General features: G+C 43.1%; 1 protein-coding gene and 1 pseudogene across 4 annotated transcripts in view; one reads left to right on the forward strand and one right to left on the reverse strand.

Annotated features, from left to right (window-relative positions):
* The window catches only part of ACSS1 (acyl-CoA synthetase short chain family member 1), a 59,281-nt gene extending 47,864 nt beyond the window's left edge, over positions 1 to 11,417 (forward strand). For all 4 annotated transcript variants that reach the window (XM_036110001.2, XM_036110000.2, XM_078056849.1 and 1 more), the window contains 2 exons: positions 1,855 to 1,973; positions 9,716 to 11,417. In XM_036110001.2, the coding sequence (XP_035965894.1) occupies positions 1,855 to 1,973; positions 9,716 to 9,895 (299 nt within the window). In that variant the 3' untranslated portion in view covers positions 9,896 to 11,417. The remainder of the gene's footprint in view (positions 1 to 1,854; positions 1,974 to 9,715) is intronic.
* On the reverse strand, positions 4,781 to 5,225 carry LOC118546933 (small ribosomal subunit protein eS25 pseudogene; annotated as a pseudogene).
* Positions 11,418 to 15,285: the final 3,868 nt, after the last annotated feature.

A 15,285-nucleotide genomic window follows, 5' to 3' on the forward strand; every position in this document is an offset into this window, starting at 1 on the left:
TTATTTGTCAGAGATACAGAGCGAGAGAGCACAAGCAGGGGGAGGAGCAGGCTTCCCGCAGAGCAGGGAGCCGATGCAGGGCTCGATCCCAGGACCCTGGGACCATGGCCTGAGCCAAAGGCAGATGCTTAACCAACTGAGCCACCGAGGCGTCCTATTTAGACACTTGAAAAAGCATTTTCAGTTGCCGTGAGAAGCATGTGTCCATGAGGCTGCTGCCCCTTCCTTAGCAGGAGACTGGAAAATGCACGAGAGCAGTCAGGGATAGGAAGGGGATGGAGATGGGTCAGGTCCTCTCGTGTGAATTCAGAGGCCTTGGGTCAGCTTGTGTCCCCGTTAGCAGAAGCTGCAGCCCAAGTAACTCTGGGATCAGTAGGCCTTTCAGTGCCTGTCAGGCAGCTGGGGGGAATGTACATATCATGGGTATGGTGATAGACATTTTTCTGATTTCTTTTTTTTTTTTTTTAAGGATTTTTAATTTATTTTTTGACAGAGAGACAGCGAGAGAGGGAACACAAGAGGGGGAGTGGGAGAGGGAGAAGAAGGCTTCCCGCGGAGCAGGGAGCCCAATGTGGGGCTCGATCCCAGGACCCTGGGATCATGACCTGAGCCGAAGGCAGATGGCTAATGACTGAGCCACCCAGGGACAGCTGTTTTTCTGATTTCTAACAGAGTTGAGCATCTGTGTGATGGTAACACATGAGCAACAGCAAAAGCTGTTGGGTACCTGTGTATTCCCACTCCCTGGGTTTGCACGTGGTCTGACTGAGGGGAGCCCCTGGTCTGGTCTGGTCTGATTAGGACCCAGACTTGGCGAGGAACAAAACTCCTTGCTTCATAGAGCTTACGTGCTGGAGGATCAGGGAGTAGAGGGGAGAGACAGACAATAAGTAATAAACACAAGCAATGACAAAACTACATAGTAGGCTAGGCGGCACGTGCCATGAAGAGAATTAATTAAGATGGGGTGGGATTGGTGCAGGTATACACAGGCCGAACATATATAGGAACTTCATGCATGCGAGGGGACACTGCAGGTCCATGAGGGAAGCTAGACTGTCTGCAGGGCTGCTGGGATGGCTCATGTGGAGAAACAGTGGAATTGGATCTGTGTCCCACACATGCAAGATTATCCCAGGTGGATTGAAAAGAAATGTAGAAACCTGTGGGAACCACTGTTAATCTTTTCTGGAACATGGTAGGATATTGACAAACAAAACTTAGTGTTTATGCTAAAATATTGGTTGGCCAGCCCTGCCCAACAGGGCTTCCAGCCAAGCCGGAGCTCGCTCTTCATCTGTGCTGTCCAGGACAGTAGCCACAAGCTACAGGGGGCTCATGCCACCCAGGAACTACATGTTAACCTTAATTTCATTTACATTTAAATAGCTACTGTGGCTAGTGCCCACTGTGTTGGACACGTACCTACAAGATTAGTGTCACCTGTTACGTTCCCATCACCACGTCACAAGGGTGGACAGTACGTCTCCTTTGAGCCCACATTATGGGCTACTTCACAGGTACAAGGATGGTAGGAGAGGTTAAATCATGCCTCCAAGGTGACATCCCCATCCAGTCAACACAAGAGCCAAAGGGAGCTCTCATATACATGTCGGCTTCGCTAGGATGTTCATAGGAGCTGTTAGAATCGCTTCCACTTTGAGAAAAAAAAAATCACTTCCCACTTTGGATGAAATGGAAATGCATCTTTAGGGCTGCAACTAAAGGAAGCAGCTGCTACAGGTCACCAATGTATGATTTAAAGATCCTTAAGATATATGATAACTGTGTACAATGATCTGCCTTGGAGATGATTCGTGGTTGAACACACCCCAAACCTTTGACTCCTTTCAGCTGCATTTGCCTTCATCGTATTGAAGGACAACACAGGTGACACAGATGCTGTGGTGAAGGAGCTCAGATCAGCAGTGGCCACCAAGATTGCCAAGTACGCCGTGCCCGATCAGATTCTGGTGAGTGGCACCTGGCCCTCAGGTGTGATGGCGCTGCTTGTTGTAAGCCTTCTTCTCTACTTCCCACAAGTAATGAGCAAAAGTGATCCCTTCCATCGGCAGCAACACGGATGTTAGCTGTTTGGTTGCCTGGGATGTAGGTGGGGAAGGTGAGTTGCTGCATCCTCAGAGAGAGGGGGAGGCCAGAAGACCTCACAGCAAACGTTTTCACAACTCAGAGGATCATGCTGGGCAGGATTAGGTGCTCTCTTACTTTGGCATGTGGAGGCCAGTTATAGGAGCAGGGCTGGGCGGTGAAGAAAATTTAGAGATTTTACTTATTTTTTAAAAGTTTTTATTTAAATTCCAGTTAGTTAACATACAGTGTAATATTAGTTTTAGATGTACAATGGAGTGATTCAACCCTTCTATACATCACCTGGTGCTCATCATAACCAGGGCACTCCTTAATCTCCATCACCTACTTAACCCATCCCTTCCCCACCTCCCCTCTAGTAACCATTAGTTTGTTCTCTGTAATTAAGAGTCTTTTTCTTGGTTTGCATCTCTCTCTCTCTTTCCCCTTTTGCTCATATATTTTGTTTCTTAAATTCCACATATGAGTGAAATCATATGGTATTTGTCTTTCTCTGACTGACTTATTTTGCTTAGCACTGTACTCTCTGGCTCCATCCATGTCATTGTCAGTGGTAAGATTTCATTCTTTTTTTATGGCTGGGTAATACTCCAGTGGACACACACACACACACACACACACACACATCTATATACACACCACATCTTTATTCATTCATCAGTCAGTGGACACTTGGGCTCCTTCCATAATTTGGCTATTGTAGATAATGCTGCTATAAACATCGGAGTGCATGTACCCCTTTGAATTAGTGTTTTTGGATTCTTTGGGTAAATACCTAGTAGTGTGACTGCTGGATCAGAGGGTAGTTCTATTTTTAACTTTTGAGGAACCTTCGTACAGTTTTCTAGAGTGGCTGCACCAGTTTGCATTCCCACCAACAGTGTAAGAGGGTTCCCCTTTCTCCACATCCTTGCGAACATCTGTTGTTTTCTGTGTTGTTGAGTTTAGCCATTCTGACAGGTGTCAGGTGATACCTCATTGTAGTGTTGATTTGTATTTCCCTGATGATGAGTGATGTTGAGCATCTTTTCATGTTTCTGCTGGCCATCTGTATTGTCTTCTTTGCAAAAATGTCTATTCATGTCTTCTGCCCAGTTTTTAGTTGGATTGTTTTTTGGGTGTTGAGTTTGATAAGCTCTTTATAGATTTTGGATACTAACCCTTTATCAGATATGTCATTTGCAAAACATCTTCTCTCATTCTGTAGGTTGCCTTTTAGTTTTGTTGATTGTTTCCTCCACTGTGCAGAAGCTTTTTATTTTGATGAAGACCCAGTAGTTTATTTTTGCTTTTGTTCCCCTTGCCTCAGGAGACCTATCTAGAAAGAAGTTCTATGGCTGATGTCAAAGAGGCTACACTCTGTGTTCTCGTCGTGGATTTTTATGGTCTCAGGTCTCACATTTAGGTCTTTAATCCATTTTGAATTTATTTTTGTGTCTAGTGTAAGAAAGTGGTCCAATTTCATTTGTTGCAGAGATTGTCTTTTTCCCATTGGATATTCTTTCCTGCTCTGTCGAAGATTAATTGACCATATAGTTGTGGGTCATTTCTGGGTTTTCAATTCTGTTCCAATCATCTATGTGTTTATTTTTGTGCCAGTACCATGCTGTTTTGATCACTACAGCTTTATAATATAACTTGAAGCCTGGAATTGTGATGCTTCCAGCTTTGCTTTTCTTTTTCAAGGTTTCTTTGGATATTTGGGGGTCTTTTGTGTTTCCATACAAATTTTAGAATTGTTTGTTCTAGTTCTTGTGAAAAATGCCATTGGTATTTGATAGGAATTGCATTAAATGTGTAGTGCTTGGGTAGTATAGACATTTTAACAATATTTGTTCTTCCAATCCGTGAGCATGGAATGTCTTTACATTTCTTTGTGTCATCTTCAGTTTCTTTCATCAGTGTTTTATAGTTTTTACGGTACAGATCTTTTACCTCTTTGGTTAGCTTTATTCCTAGGTATCTTACTGTTTTTGGTGTAATTGTAAATGGGATTGATTCCTTATTTTCTCTTTCTGCTGCTTCATTATGGTGTCTAGAAATGCAACAGATTTCTGCATGTTAATTTTGTATCCTGTGACTTTACTGAATTTGTGTATCAGTTCTAGCAGTTTTTTGTTGGAGTCTTTGGTTTTTTACACAGAGTATCATGTCATCTGCAAATAGTGAAAATATTACTTCTTCCTTGCTGATTTGGATGCCTTTTACTTCTTTTTGTTTGATTGCTATGCTTAGGACTTCTGGTACTATCTTAAATAACACTGGTGAGAATGGACATCCCTGTCTTGTTCTTGACTGTAGAAGAAAAGCTCTCAGTTTTCCCCATTGAGGATGATATTAGCTGTGAGTTTTTTGTTTATGGTCTTTATAATGTTGAGGTATGTTCCCTCTAAATCTACTTTGTTGAGGGTTTTTTATCATGAATGTACTGTACTTTGTCAGATGCTTTTTCTGCACCTATTGAAATCATATGGTTTTTATCCTTTCTTTATTAATATGGTATATCACATTGATCTGCAAATATTGTACCACCCTTGCAACCCAGGAATAAATCCCACTTGATTGTGGTGAATGATTTTTTAAATGTATTGTTTGCTAGTATTTTATTGAGAATTTTTGCATCTGTGTTCATCAGGGATATTGGCCTTTAGTTCTCTTTTTTAGTGGAGTCTTTTTTTCTTTTTGGATTTAATAAAGTTTTATTTTCCCAAATGTACAGTTGGTGGGATCTGTTCATGCGTTCTACCAGCAGCAGGGGCATCTCCACCCTTGGTGTTTCTGGTGTAAATTACTTGAGCTCTGTGCTTTGAAACCAGTTTTTAATGAGTCCTTTACTAAGGAGCTCCTGAAGGACTGCCCTGGCCAGGGAACCTCGAATCTTTAGTCTCCCAGAGACAACACCTGGAGTCATAAGCTTATAGTTGGGAACTTCCTTACAGAGCTTGTCATATGTCACTTTGTCAAACAAGACCAGGTTACTGAGCTTGTCCCAAACTTTGCCTTTGGACCCTTCTTTCTGGCCTTACTCCTGGATTTGTTCACTGGGTCTTTATCGTTTTTGGCTGACTTTCCAGCATCTTTCTTCTTGTTGTCCTTGGGCGGCATGGTGAAGCTCAGAGGACAGCGGTCACCCCCGCAGCCTGGCTAAGATGTAGGACAATAAGGTTAGTGGAGTCTTTCTCTGGTTTTGGTATCATGGTAATGCTCGCCCCATAGAATTAATTTGGAAGTTGTCCTTCCTTTTCTATTTTATGGAATGATTTGAGAAGAATAGGTGTTTGGTAGAATTTGCCTGTGAAGCCATCTGGGCCTGGACTGTTGTTTGTTGGGAGATTTTTGATTACAGACTCAATTTCTTTGCTGGTTATTGGTCTGTTCAAGTTTTCTATTTTTTCCTGTTTCAATTTTGGTAATTTATAGGTTTCTAGGAATTTATCCATTTCTTCTAGGTTGTCCAGTTTGTTGGCATATAGTTTTTCATGATATTGTCTTATAATCTTGTTTGTCTTTCTCTGGTGTTTGTTGTTATTTCTCCTCATTTGTGATCTTATTTATTTGGGTCCTTTCTCTTTTCTTTTTGGTTGGCTAGAGGTTTATCAATTTTATTTTTTCAAAGAGCCAGCTCCTGGTTTCATTGACCTATCCTAGTATTTTTTTTTAAAATTATTATGTTCAGTTAGCCAACATATAGTAGTACATCATTAGTTTTTGATATAGTGTTCAGTGATTCATTAGTTGCATACAACACCCAGTGCTCATCACAACACATGCCCTCCTTAATACCCATCACCAGGTTACCTCATCCCCCAATTCCCTTTCCTTCTGTAACCCTCAGTTTGTGTTCTAGTATTTTTTTACTTTCTGTATCATTTATTTCTGCTCTAATCTTTATTATTTCCTTCCTTTTGCTGGCTTTAGGCTTCATTTGTTGTTCTTTTTCTAGCTTTTTTGGGTTTAAGGTTAGGTTGTTTATTTGAGATTTTTGTTTCTTAAGGTAGGTCTGTATTGCTAGATACTTCCCTCTTAGGACTGCCTTTATTGTATCCCAAAGGTTTGTACTGTTGTGTTTTCATTTTCATTTTTTTTTTCTTTGATTTCCTGGTTGACCCATTCATTGTTTCATAGCATGCTGTTTAACCTCCATGTATTAGTGGTCTTTCCAAAGTTTTTCTTGTGGTTGATCTCTAGTTTCATAGTGTTATGGTCGAAAAATGTGCATGGTATGATTTCAGTCTTTTATACTTGTTGAGGCCTGTTTTGTGACCTAATATGTGATCTATTCTGGAGAATGTTTCATGTGCACTTGAAAAGAATGTGTATTCTGCTGTTTTAGGATGGAATGTTCTGAATATATCTGTTAAGTCCCTCTGGTCCAGTGTGTCATTCAAAACCATTGTTTCCTTATTGATTTTCTGTTTAGACGATCTGTCTATTGGTGTAAGTGGGTTGTTAAAGTCACCTATTATTATTGTATTATTATCAATTAGGTCCTTTATGTTTGTTATTTTTTTAATATGTATTTGGGTGTTCCCATGTTGTGGGCATAAATATTTATGATTGTTATATCTTCTTGTTGGATTATCCCCTTTATGATTATATAGTGTCCTTCTTTGTCTCTTGTTACAGTCTTTGTTTTAAAATACATTTTGTCCAAAATAAATATTGCTACTCCAGCTTTCTTTTGACATCCATTTGCACGACAGATGTTTCTCCAACCGCTCACTTTCAATTTACAGGTGTCTTTAGGTCTAAAATGAGTCTCTTGTTGGCAGCATATAGATGGGTCTTGTTTTTTATCCATTCTGACACCATATGCCTTTTGATTGGCGTGTTTAGTCTGTTTAAATTCAGAGTAATTATTATTGTTTTTTAAAGATTTTATTTATTTGTTTGAGAGAGAGAGAACACGCACGAGTTGGGGGAGGGGCAGAGGCAGAGGGAGAAGGAGAAGCAGACTCCCCACTGAGCAGGGAGCCCAAAGCTGGGCTTGATCCCAAGACCCTGAGATCATGATCTGTTTTGTCATTGTGTCTGGAGATTTTCTCTGATCATTTTTTGTCTTTGTCACATTTGGTCTCTTCTTTGCACTTAAAGAGTCTCTTTTAAAGTTAAAAATAGAACTACCCTATGACCCAGCAATTGCACTACTACGTATTTATCTAAAGGATACAAGCTGATTTGAAGGGGCACATGCACCCCAATGTTTATAGCAGCAATGTCCACAATAGCCAAATTATGGAAAGAGCCCAGGTGTCCATCTATAGATGAATGGATAAAGAAATGGTATATATACACAATGCAATATTACTCAGCCATCAAAAAGAATAAAATGTTGCCATTTGCAATGATGTGGATGGAACTGGAGGGTATTATGCTATGTGAATAAGTCAGTCAGATAAAGACAAATACCATATGATTTCACTCATATGTGCAATTTAAGAAACAAAACAGATGAACTTAGGGGAAGGGAAGGAAAAAATATAAGATGAGGATAGGGAGGCAAACTGTAAGAAACACTGAACTCTAGGAAACAAACTGACGGTTGCTGGAGGGGATGTGGGTGGGGGATGGGGTAACTGGGTGATGGGCATTAAGGAGGGCATGAGATTTAATGAGCACTGGGTGTTATATGCAACTGATGAATCACTAAATTCTACCCTGGTGTAACTAATAATACAGTATATATTAACTAAATTGAATTTAAATAAAGAATTAAAAAAAGAATCCCTTTTAATATTTCCTGCAGGGCTGGGTTAGTGGTCACAAACTCCTTTAGTTTTTGTTTGTCTGGGAAACTCTTTATCTCTTATTCTGTTCTGAATGACAGCCTTGCTGGATAGAGTATTCTTGGCTGCAGATTGTTCCCATTCAGCACTTTGAATGAATATATATATATATATATATATATATATATATATATATATATATATATATATATATCATGCTACTCCCTTTTGGCTTGCCAAGTTTCTATGGAGAAATCTCCAGCTAGCCTTACGGTCTTCCCTTGTAAGTTAAGGACTTTTTTCTTGATGCTTTTAAGATTTTTTCTCTGTCACTATATTTTGCAAGTTTAACTACCACATGTTAGTGTTGGCCTGCTTTTGTTGATTTTGATGGGAGTTCTCTGTTCCCCCTAGATCTGGATGTCTGTTTCCTTCCCCAGATTAGGGACGTTTTCAGCTATTATTTCTTCAAACAAATTTTCTGCCTCCTTTCATCTCTCTTCTTCTGGGACTCCTATAATACAAATGTTTTTACATTTGTTGGAGTCACTGAGTTCTTGAAGTCTATTCTCATGTTTCCTAATTCTTTCTCTTTTGTTCAGCTTCATTATTTTCCATTATTTTATCTTCTAGGTCACTAATTTGTTCCTTTGCTTCTTCCAGTCTGCTGTTAATTGTATCAGGCCTGTTTCCAATTTCATATATTGCATTCTTCATCTCTGATTGATTCTTTTTTAACTCTTTTATCTCTGTGGTAAGGTTCTCATTGAAGTCTTCTATTCTTCTTTCAAGTCCAGTGAGTATCCTTATGATTGTTACTTTAAATTCTCCATCATGCATGTTACTTATATCTGTCCCACTTAGATCTCTGGCTGTGACTTTATCTTGTTCTTTCATTTGGGATAAATTCTTCCATCCTCTCATTTTGTCTAAGTCTCTACCTTCTTCTAAAAATTAGAGAGTTTAAATAGAGAAACGTGGAAAGTACCAGCTTTCCCTAGCCCCTGTGTGGTTTCTGAACACATCACCTGGTGTCAGTGCGGGAGACACTGCCAGACCCCTATCTGAGGGAGTCTGTGTTGGAGTCAGGTCTGGGGAATAATGGGGCCACCTTTCCAGCCCCATTAGGTTTCTACTCCTTTCTTTGTTAACATTTTCCCCACAGCCTTCCTTGGTTCAGAGGAGGTCCTCTGAGGGAGGCACGGCCCCAGGCTCACCTGGTCTTATACAAAGTCAAGCTGTTGGCCTGGACCAGAGTTTCAGGGAAACCTGAACTCCCCTAGGTGAACTCAACCCTTTCAAAAGATGGGTAACTGTTAAATAAGCCCCAAACACGGCTCTTAACATATTGCTATTGACATTAAGGGGACCATGGTTGTTTGAAAATGTTAAATGCTAAATTTTCAAACACTAAACAAACAACATTTTTCTCTAAAGTAGTAGCTCTTACCTTTCATGTCAGCAAAAAACAACCTTGGGCCAAGCCAGTCAGTGGAGATGAGTTGCCATGGCATATGCTTGGTTCTGTTGCTACTGGGGAGCTCTCAGAAATGTAGCAAATGGGAGACAGAGGTATCAGCAGTGAGGCAGACCAGGGTACTGGCAGACCCTGCCTGAAGAAGGGCTTCAGCAAAACCCCTGACGTATGGTTGATCCTTTGGGTTGATTTCAGTTTATGTCTAGATTGTGGGAAGATAAAACCAGAGACCACAGGCCCCCATGTTCTCTAGGGTGGGCCTGGCACCTCAGTCGTGTTCATTCCTGAGTCCCCAGTGAGGCTGTCAACCCCTGGGCAGAGCCCTTCTTATGCCAACAAACTTGGATGCCGCTGGGAGTCTGGGCACCACACAAACTTGAATGCTGCACCCCTTCCTTGCCAGGTAGTGAAGCGTCTTCCAAAAACTCGGTCTGGAAAAGTCATGCGGAGGCTCCTGAGGAAGATAATCACGGGCAGAGCTCAGGATCTGGGGGACACCACCACCCTGGAGGACCCCAGTGTCATCACGGAAATCCTGAGTGCCTACCAGAAGTACAAATCCAAGCAAGCTGCCTCTCAGTGATGGGCTCTGGTCAAGACCCAGTGCCCACACCCCTAACCGTCGTTCCAGAATGTAGCTCTCAGATGTGCTCATTTTCTGCTCTCTCAGAAGCATAACCTCTCCCAGTCCTCTCCCAGAGCATAACCCATACTGCCCCAGTGTGAAGTCTGTGCTAAACCCTGCCTCCTTGCTGCTGAGAACCCATGAAGAAGTACTATCAGACATGCTTAGCATTTGCTTCCCCTTGTCCTGAATTTGGTTTCCTGGAGTGAAAAGTCACTGTCATCTCCATTTCTGTGTTACCTCCTGACAGCACAGGAAGGTGAAAAGCCTGGTAACATGTGCCTGCTCAGATGACTGAGAACTAGAAGCAATCATGTGTTTTCCCAGATGTTTCTAGATACAAAAGGCAGATATTTTATTTTTATACTTTTATATTTTGGAAGAATGTACAAATACACACATGTAGTATGTGGATTTACATGTACACGCTCTTTGTAACATTTAGAGTTATGAAAATCTTTTGTGCCTCTGCTCATGGGGAAATGTGGAGAGGGTCAGAGGGTGCATTTTTAATGTTCAGCATATTGGGGAATCTGTATTGGAAATGTTTGTACCTTTGTCTAAATATAGCTATCTTGAGAACTTTCAAGCTTGTAGCATCCTTTTTTGATATATATTTCTATTTCCCTTGGTTTATGTATAATGAAACCTAACTCTTAAGAAGTGGTGGTACGAATGTGCTCTGATTTTAGTTTTAGAACCACTCATGTATTCTGTTTCTCCAAGCTGTGATGTGGAAAGACTTCCCTCTCCACCTTGGATGCCTCTTGGTAGGAGGTCAACATGCTCCAAATATGTGGGGATGTTCAGGGAGGGAAGCCCATGGGAGGGAAGCCCATGGAAACTCAGGTGACTCCTCGTTAGGGCCCTAATTTGGCTAGAAATGGGTCCTTGAAAACTGCCTGCCCTTCATTCTGTGGTTGGTGTGGGAAGAACCACAGAGGCCCAAGGATGAGACTTGGAACTCTGAATCAAGTCTCTCTCTTTAAGTATGCCTTAAGTCATCTGAACATTAGCAAGATGACATAAATCATTAAGTTGCAAAGTGTTTATTAGCTAAGCATTCAGGGGCCGATGGCATGGAGTACAGGTGAAGGCAGCCTGCTGAGCTGGGTCCTTGGGAACAGGGAAAATTTGTCCTTATCTATACTCCATGTTATATGGTGCCTTGCAGCTGTGTAGGTGTTCAAGTGGTGTCTGGGGTACTGAACACCTACTGTGGGTCATAACTATGCTTGCTTCTCTCTGATTTGGCGAGTATGCCTGTGACACCAACGGGGTGGCCATTAGCTGTAGCCCACAGATACACTGAGTGATGGTCTGTTCTTTGTCGCTAAGCAACAAGCCGTGCTTAGCAACAGAGATCTGTGGCGTGTGTGGTGGACCTGGCGGCTTGTAGTTATGGCACTATTTATGAAATGGCTTGGATATAAACTTGGACAGTGACCGGGGCAGTTCAAATAAAGCTTTATTTTGTTCATCCTCTTCTCTCTGTGGTGATGTTTTTGATCAAATAATGCTGTTGTTGCTGAATATAATCCTAAGGACAAAACTGGAAGGGGCCTATTCATTCAAAAGAGAACACTTAGTAGTCCATTGGGGAAGAAACCCATTACAGGGAGGAAATCTAGACTAAGAGCTCACCCATCTCAGACTGTTGCTTGGTAAACCTGTGTCTAGATTGCTGTGCTATCCAATACACTAGTTCTACGTAGCTCTTTAGGTGTAAGTAAAAAAAAAATATAGAATAGAATGGAATAAAATAAAATATTCCATTCTACAGTGGCAGTAGCCACAGTTCACATGCTCAGTAGCCACATGGCCAGTAGCTACCAGATTGGACAGCATGGACAACAACATTCCCACCATCACACAGAGTTCTGGTGATGGGCGCTGGTCTGGAACACCCATTAGAACGAGGAAGCAAAAACGATGTCAGGGTCACAGACTGCATCCGTGAGCAGCAGAGGCTTGCCTGAGAGAGAAATTCCCTGACCCAGGGTTATCCTTTCTCTAGACGTGAGAGAACATCGGTTTCTGTGTCCTTCACTGAACAGAGAAGCTGATTTTAGAGAATACACTGAACTGGTGCCACGGGAGCTGGGATGTGAGAGACCCCAGTCTGGGCGGCTCCTACAAAGCCTGGACCCCTGGTTTACCCACTGCAATGAGTTCATGGTGAAGAAAAGGGAGTGTGAATTCTCACCCAGTTTCCCCAGCCTGACTGGAAAGAGGGGATTTGGCCGTGGAATTAACATGAGTTCTTGGTTGTTGCAGAGCTGACTTGCACCCACTGCACCAACCACCCTCAGGATACCCAACATCGGGAACAACAGCAGTAATGGTCACACTACACTGCTGGGCACTGTGTGCAAGGAGGCCCTGAGAAGGTTCTGGATTCCATCCCCCCATCTCTTCCTCGTGTGGCCCTCTGAGGCAGACACTGTTATCCCAGCTTCACAGAAGAGGTGGGGAGAGGCAGAGCTGGGATGTGGATGGAGATTGTCTGGCTCTACCCTTGATCCTCAAGCTCAGACCAAAGGTGTGGCCCCTTCCTGCAAGAGCTTTGAAGAATATCAACCGCATTTTATTTTTATTATTTTATTATTATTTTTTTAAGGTGCTTTACTGTTGACATCTGGGTAGCTCTATGAACTCTTGGATAGAGGTAAGAAGCCTAAATCCAGGCCAAGAGGAAGCTTTCCTGGAGACAGCGCTTTTGGAAGGGGTGGTGATGCCAACTTGACTTTCAGTGAACCTCTAATTGGGGCTATGTAAGTTTTCCCTTCATCAGTTTGGGAATTTGTTGCATAACAGGATTAAACCAAATAAATACATAATTCCTAGGTCTGTGAATACCAACTGTCTTTGGTTTTTGCAGTATTCTCTTTTGTTGACTTGTTTTTATTCACCCTGGGTGGGCTCTGAGGTGCTTCTTGGATCTGTAGCTCGATATCCATCTTAATCAGTTTTGGAAGTGTCTCAATCATTATCTCCTCAAATATAGTGTTTGCCTATTTGGTCTCCTTTTCTTGAGGAACTTCTCACCTTCTATTTCCTAGATCTCTTACTGCTTTAGTCTCCAGTGTCCTGGAAGCAGAGCCTGAGACGAGGGCCTGCATGCAGGTGATTTGCTTAGGAATGGGACCCTCAGGACAGGTGTGAGGAATGGGGGTGTGAAACAGGGAGGGAGGGAAAGCAATGCAAGCAGGTGCGCTGCTGGGACAGCCAGCACCGTCAGCCGCCGCTCTGTGTCCCAGGCCTCAGGGGGGTCTTAACCAGCGTATCTCTGACCCAACTCAGAATGAGCTGTCTGAGATGTTGCACGGCCTCTCAGCTTTCCCCTCTGGAGCCTGCAGATGCACTCAGGAAAAAGTGGCTCCCTGCACTGGGCTCATCTCCCTGAGCTTCTGTCTCCAAAAAAGCCCTCCTGCCTGCTGTCCTGGTTTATAAGTATCGGAGTATCATTTTTGTTCTCACTTGCCTTGCTCTCTGAAACGAAAAGAGGGGTAAGAAAAAAGAAGCCTCTGTTTCCACACTCTTTTGTTCAGTTGCTCAGATTATTCTTCTCCCTATCTTAGGGATATGGGGAGACAGGGGGATGCCCCCAAATTTGTTCCTAATCAGCCATGCCAGAGGCAAGCTGTGACCCTCCAAGCGCACTCCCAGGGAGTTCCCTCACCGGTGGCCTTTGCTAAATGTGAAGTTGAAGTTCCTGCCTGCACCAGTCTTTATTCCAAATAGTAGAGAAGGAGCTGGTTAGTGCCCCTGGTGCCTGCACCAAAGGGTACCAACCATGGCCAAGGAGGTGAGAAACCAGAGGGCAAAAATCCAAGTCTAAATAAACCTAGAAAGAGCAAAGGGGAAGAAGGCTGGGGCTGGCTGGCCTAGGACATCATAAACAGACTGGTAAGTACCAAGGAGTTTAGAGTCTATTGGAATAGATGGCCTGCCAACTTCTTTTGCAGCAGGGTGGGATTTTCTTGGTAAGAGCCACCAACTGGGTAACTGTGTCTAGTCTCCTTGCTCCTGTAGACCAAACTTATGCTGAGCAGCCTTCTGGATGCACAGCCTCATTTTGGGCTGAGTCTTTCCCAAAGAAGATGTCCCCTCAGCCAACCACACATCTCTTTATTCCTGAGCCAAGGAAACACTTAACTCTTACACGTATGCAAACGTTTGCTCAAAAAGGCAGAGCAGAAATCGTCCAAAGGGAAATAACTAGTTGCTTTCAGGAAATGGTTTCTGGGTGTAATGAAATGTGATGAATGAGTGACCCAAGGAACTGATGGAGCAGATGAGCTCACTTCTCAACAGAGGTAACGATAATGAATGTCCAGGTCTATGCAGATGCCGACTGGTGAATGTCTTTCCTACGAGCACCTTTTCCTACCAAGTCAGGGCTGACCTTATGAATCTTCCTCATTAGGGTAATTAAGGCAGTTCTGTCCAGTCAGCTTATTTCTAATCCTCACCTCTCCCCTTGCCTGCTTCTCATTGGGGCAGACATCATTCAGTGTGCCAGCCCTGCCCTGCTCATGCCTATGCCACCTAGTCTCTTCTCTCGGTCCTCCCCGCCCTGAATGCTCAGTGGAACATGGGACCCTGTCCTCTAACATGGCAATCAGACTTGGGCACCTCACCAAAGTTGGGAGCATCAGAGTCTCAGTCCAGGAATCTGGACTGTGGACAAAGAGACTGTAGTTAGCTGGTGGAATACATGAAATGGGAGGTCATGGAGAGCTGGGCTTGAGGCAATAATTTTCTCCCACGGGCATGTTCAAGCAGAGAACACTGGCATATCAGATAGGACGCATTTAGGTGCAAGCACAAACTGCTCACCTGACTAGGCCTTGGATGCACAAGGGGTGGCTTTCCTCATGTAACCCAGAAGCCCGGGGGTACATGGTTGCTGGCAGGAGTTAGCAGCCTAGGTTTTCTCTTCTTGGCGTGTTGTTAGACCTCAGGGTGATTTTCCACTGTCACAAGATGCTGCTGCCCTTCTAAGCATAACTCTGGGGGTCAGAGGAGGGTAAGAAAGGGCAGGACACTATCTCTCCTTTTTATTGGAAAAGCAGGAACTTTTCCTAGAGGCCAAAAGAAACCCCAGATTGCTGCCTTTAACTCAAGGCCAGATTCTAGCCTGCGTCACTATACCCAGCTCTAATAGAGGGCAGCAAAGACGAAGACGGACAGTCCTGTAACAAGGCTTGCCACCGAATCACCAGGGATGAAGAGACAAGACACAGTGAGGTATGAGGGAGGCTGAGAGGAGTACTGCTCCTGTTTTCCCAGGTCCTCGTACCAGTCCCTGTGAGGCCAGGCTGCACTTTCTGTGTTGGAGTTCC

This window comes from Halichoerus grypus, chromosome 10 (assembly GCF_964656455.1).
Source record: "Halichoerus grypus chromosome 10, mHalGry1.hap1.1, whole genome shotgun sequence".
In the NCBI taxonomy this organism is placed as follows: Eukaryota; Metazoa; Chordata; class Mammalia; order Carnivora; family Phocidae; genus Halichoerus; species Halichoerus grypus.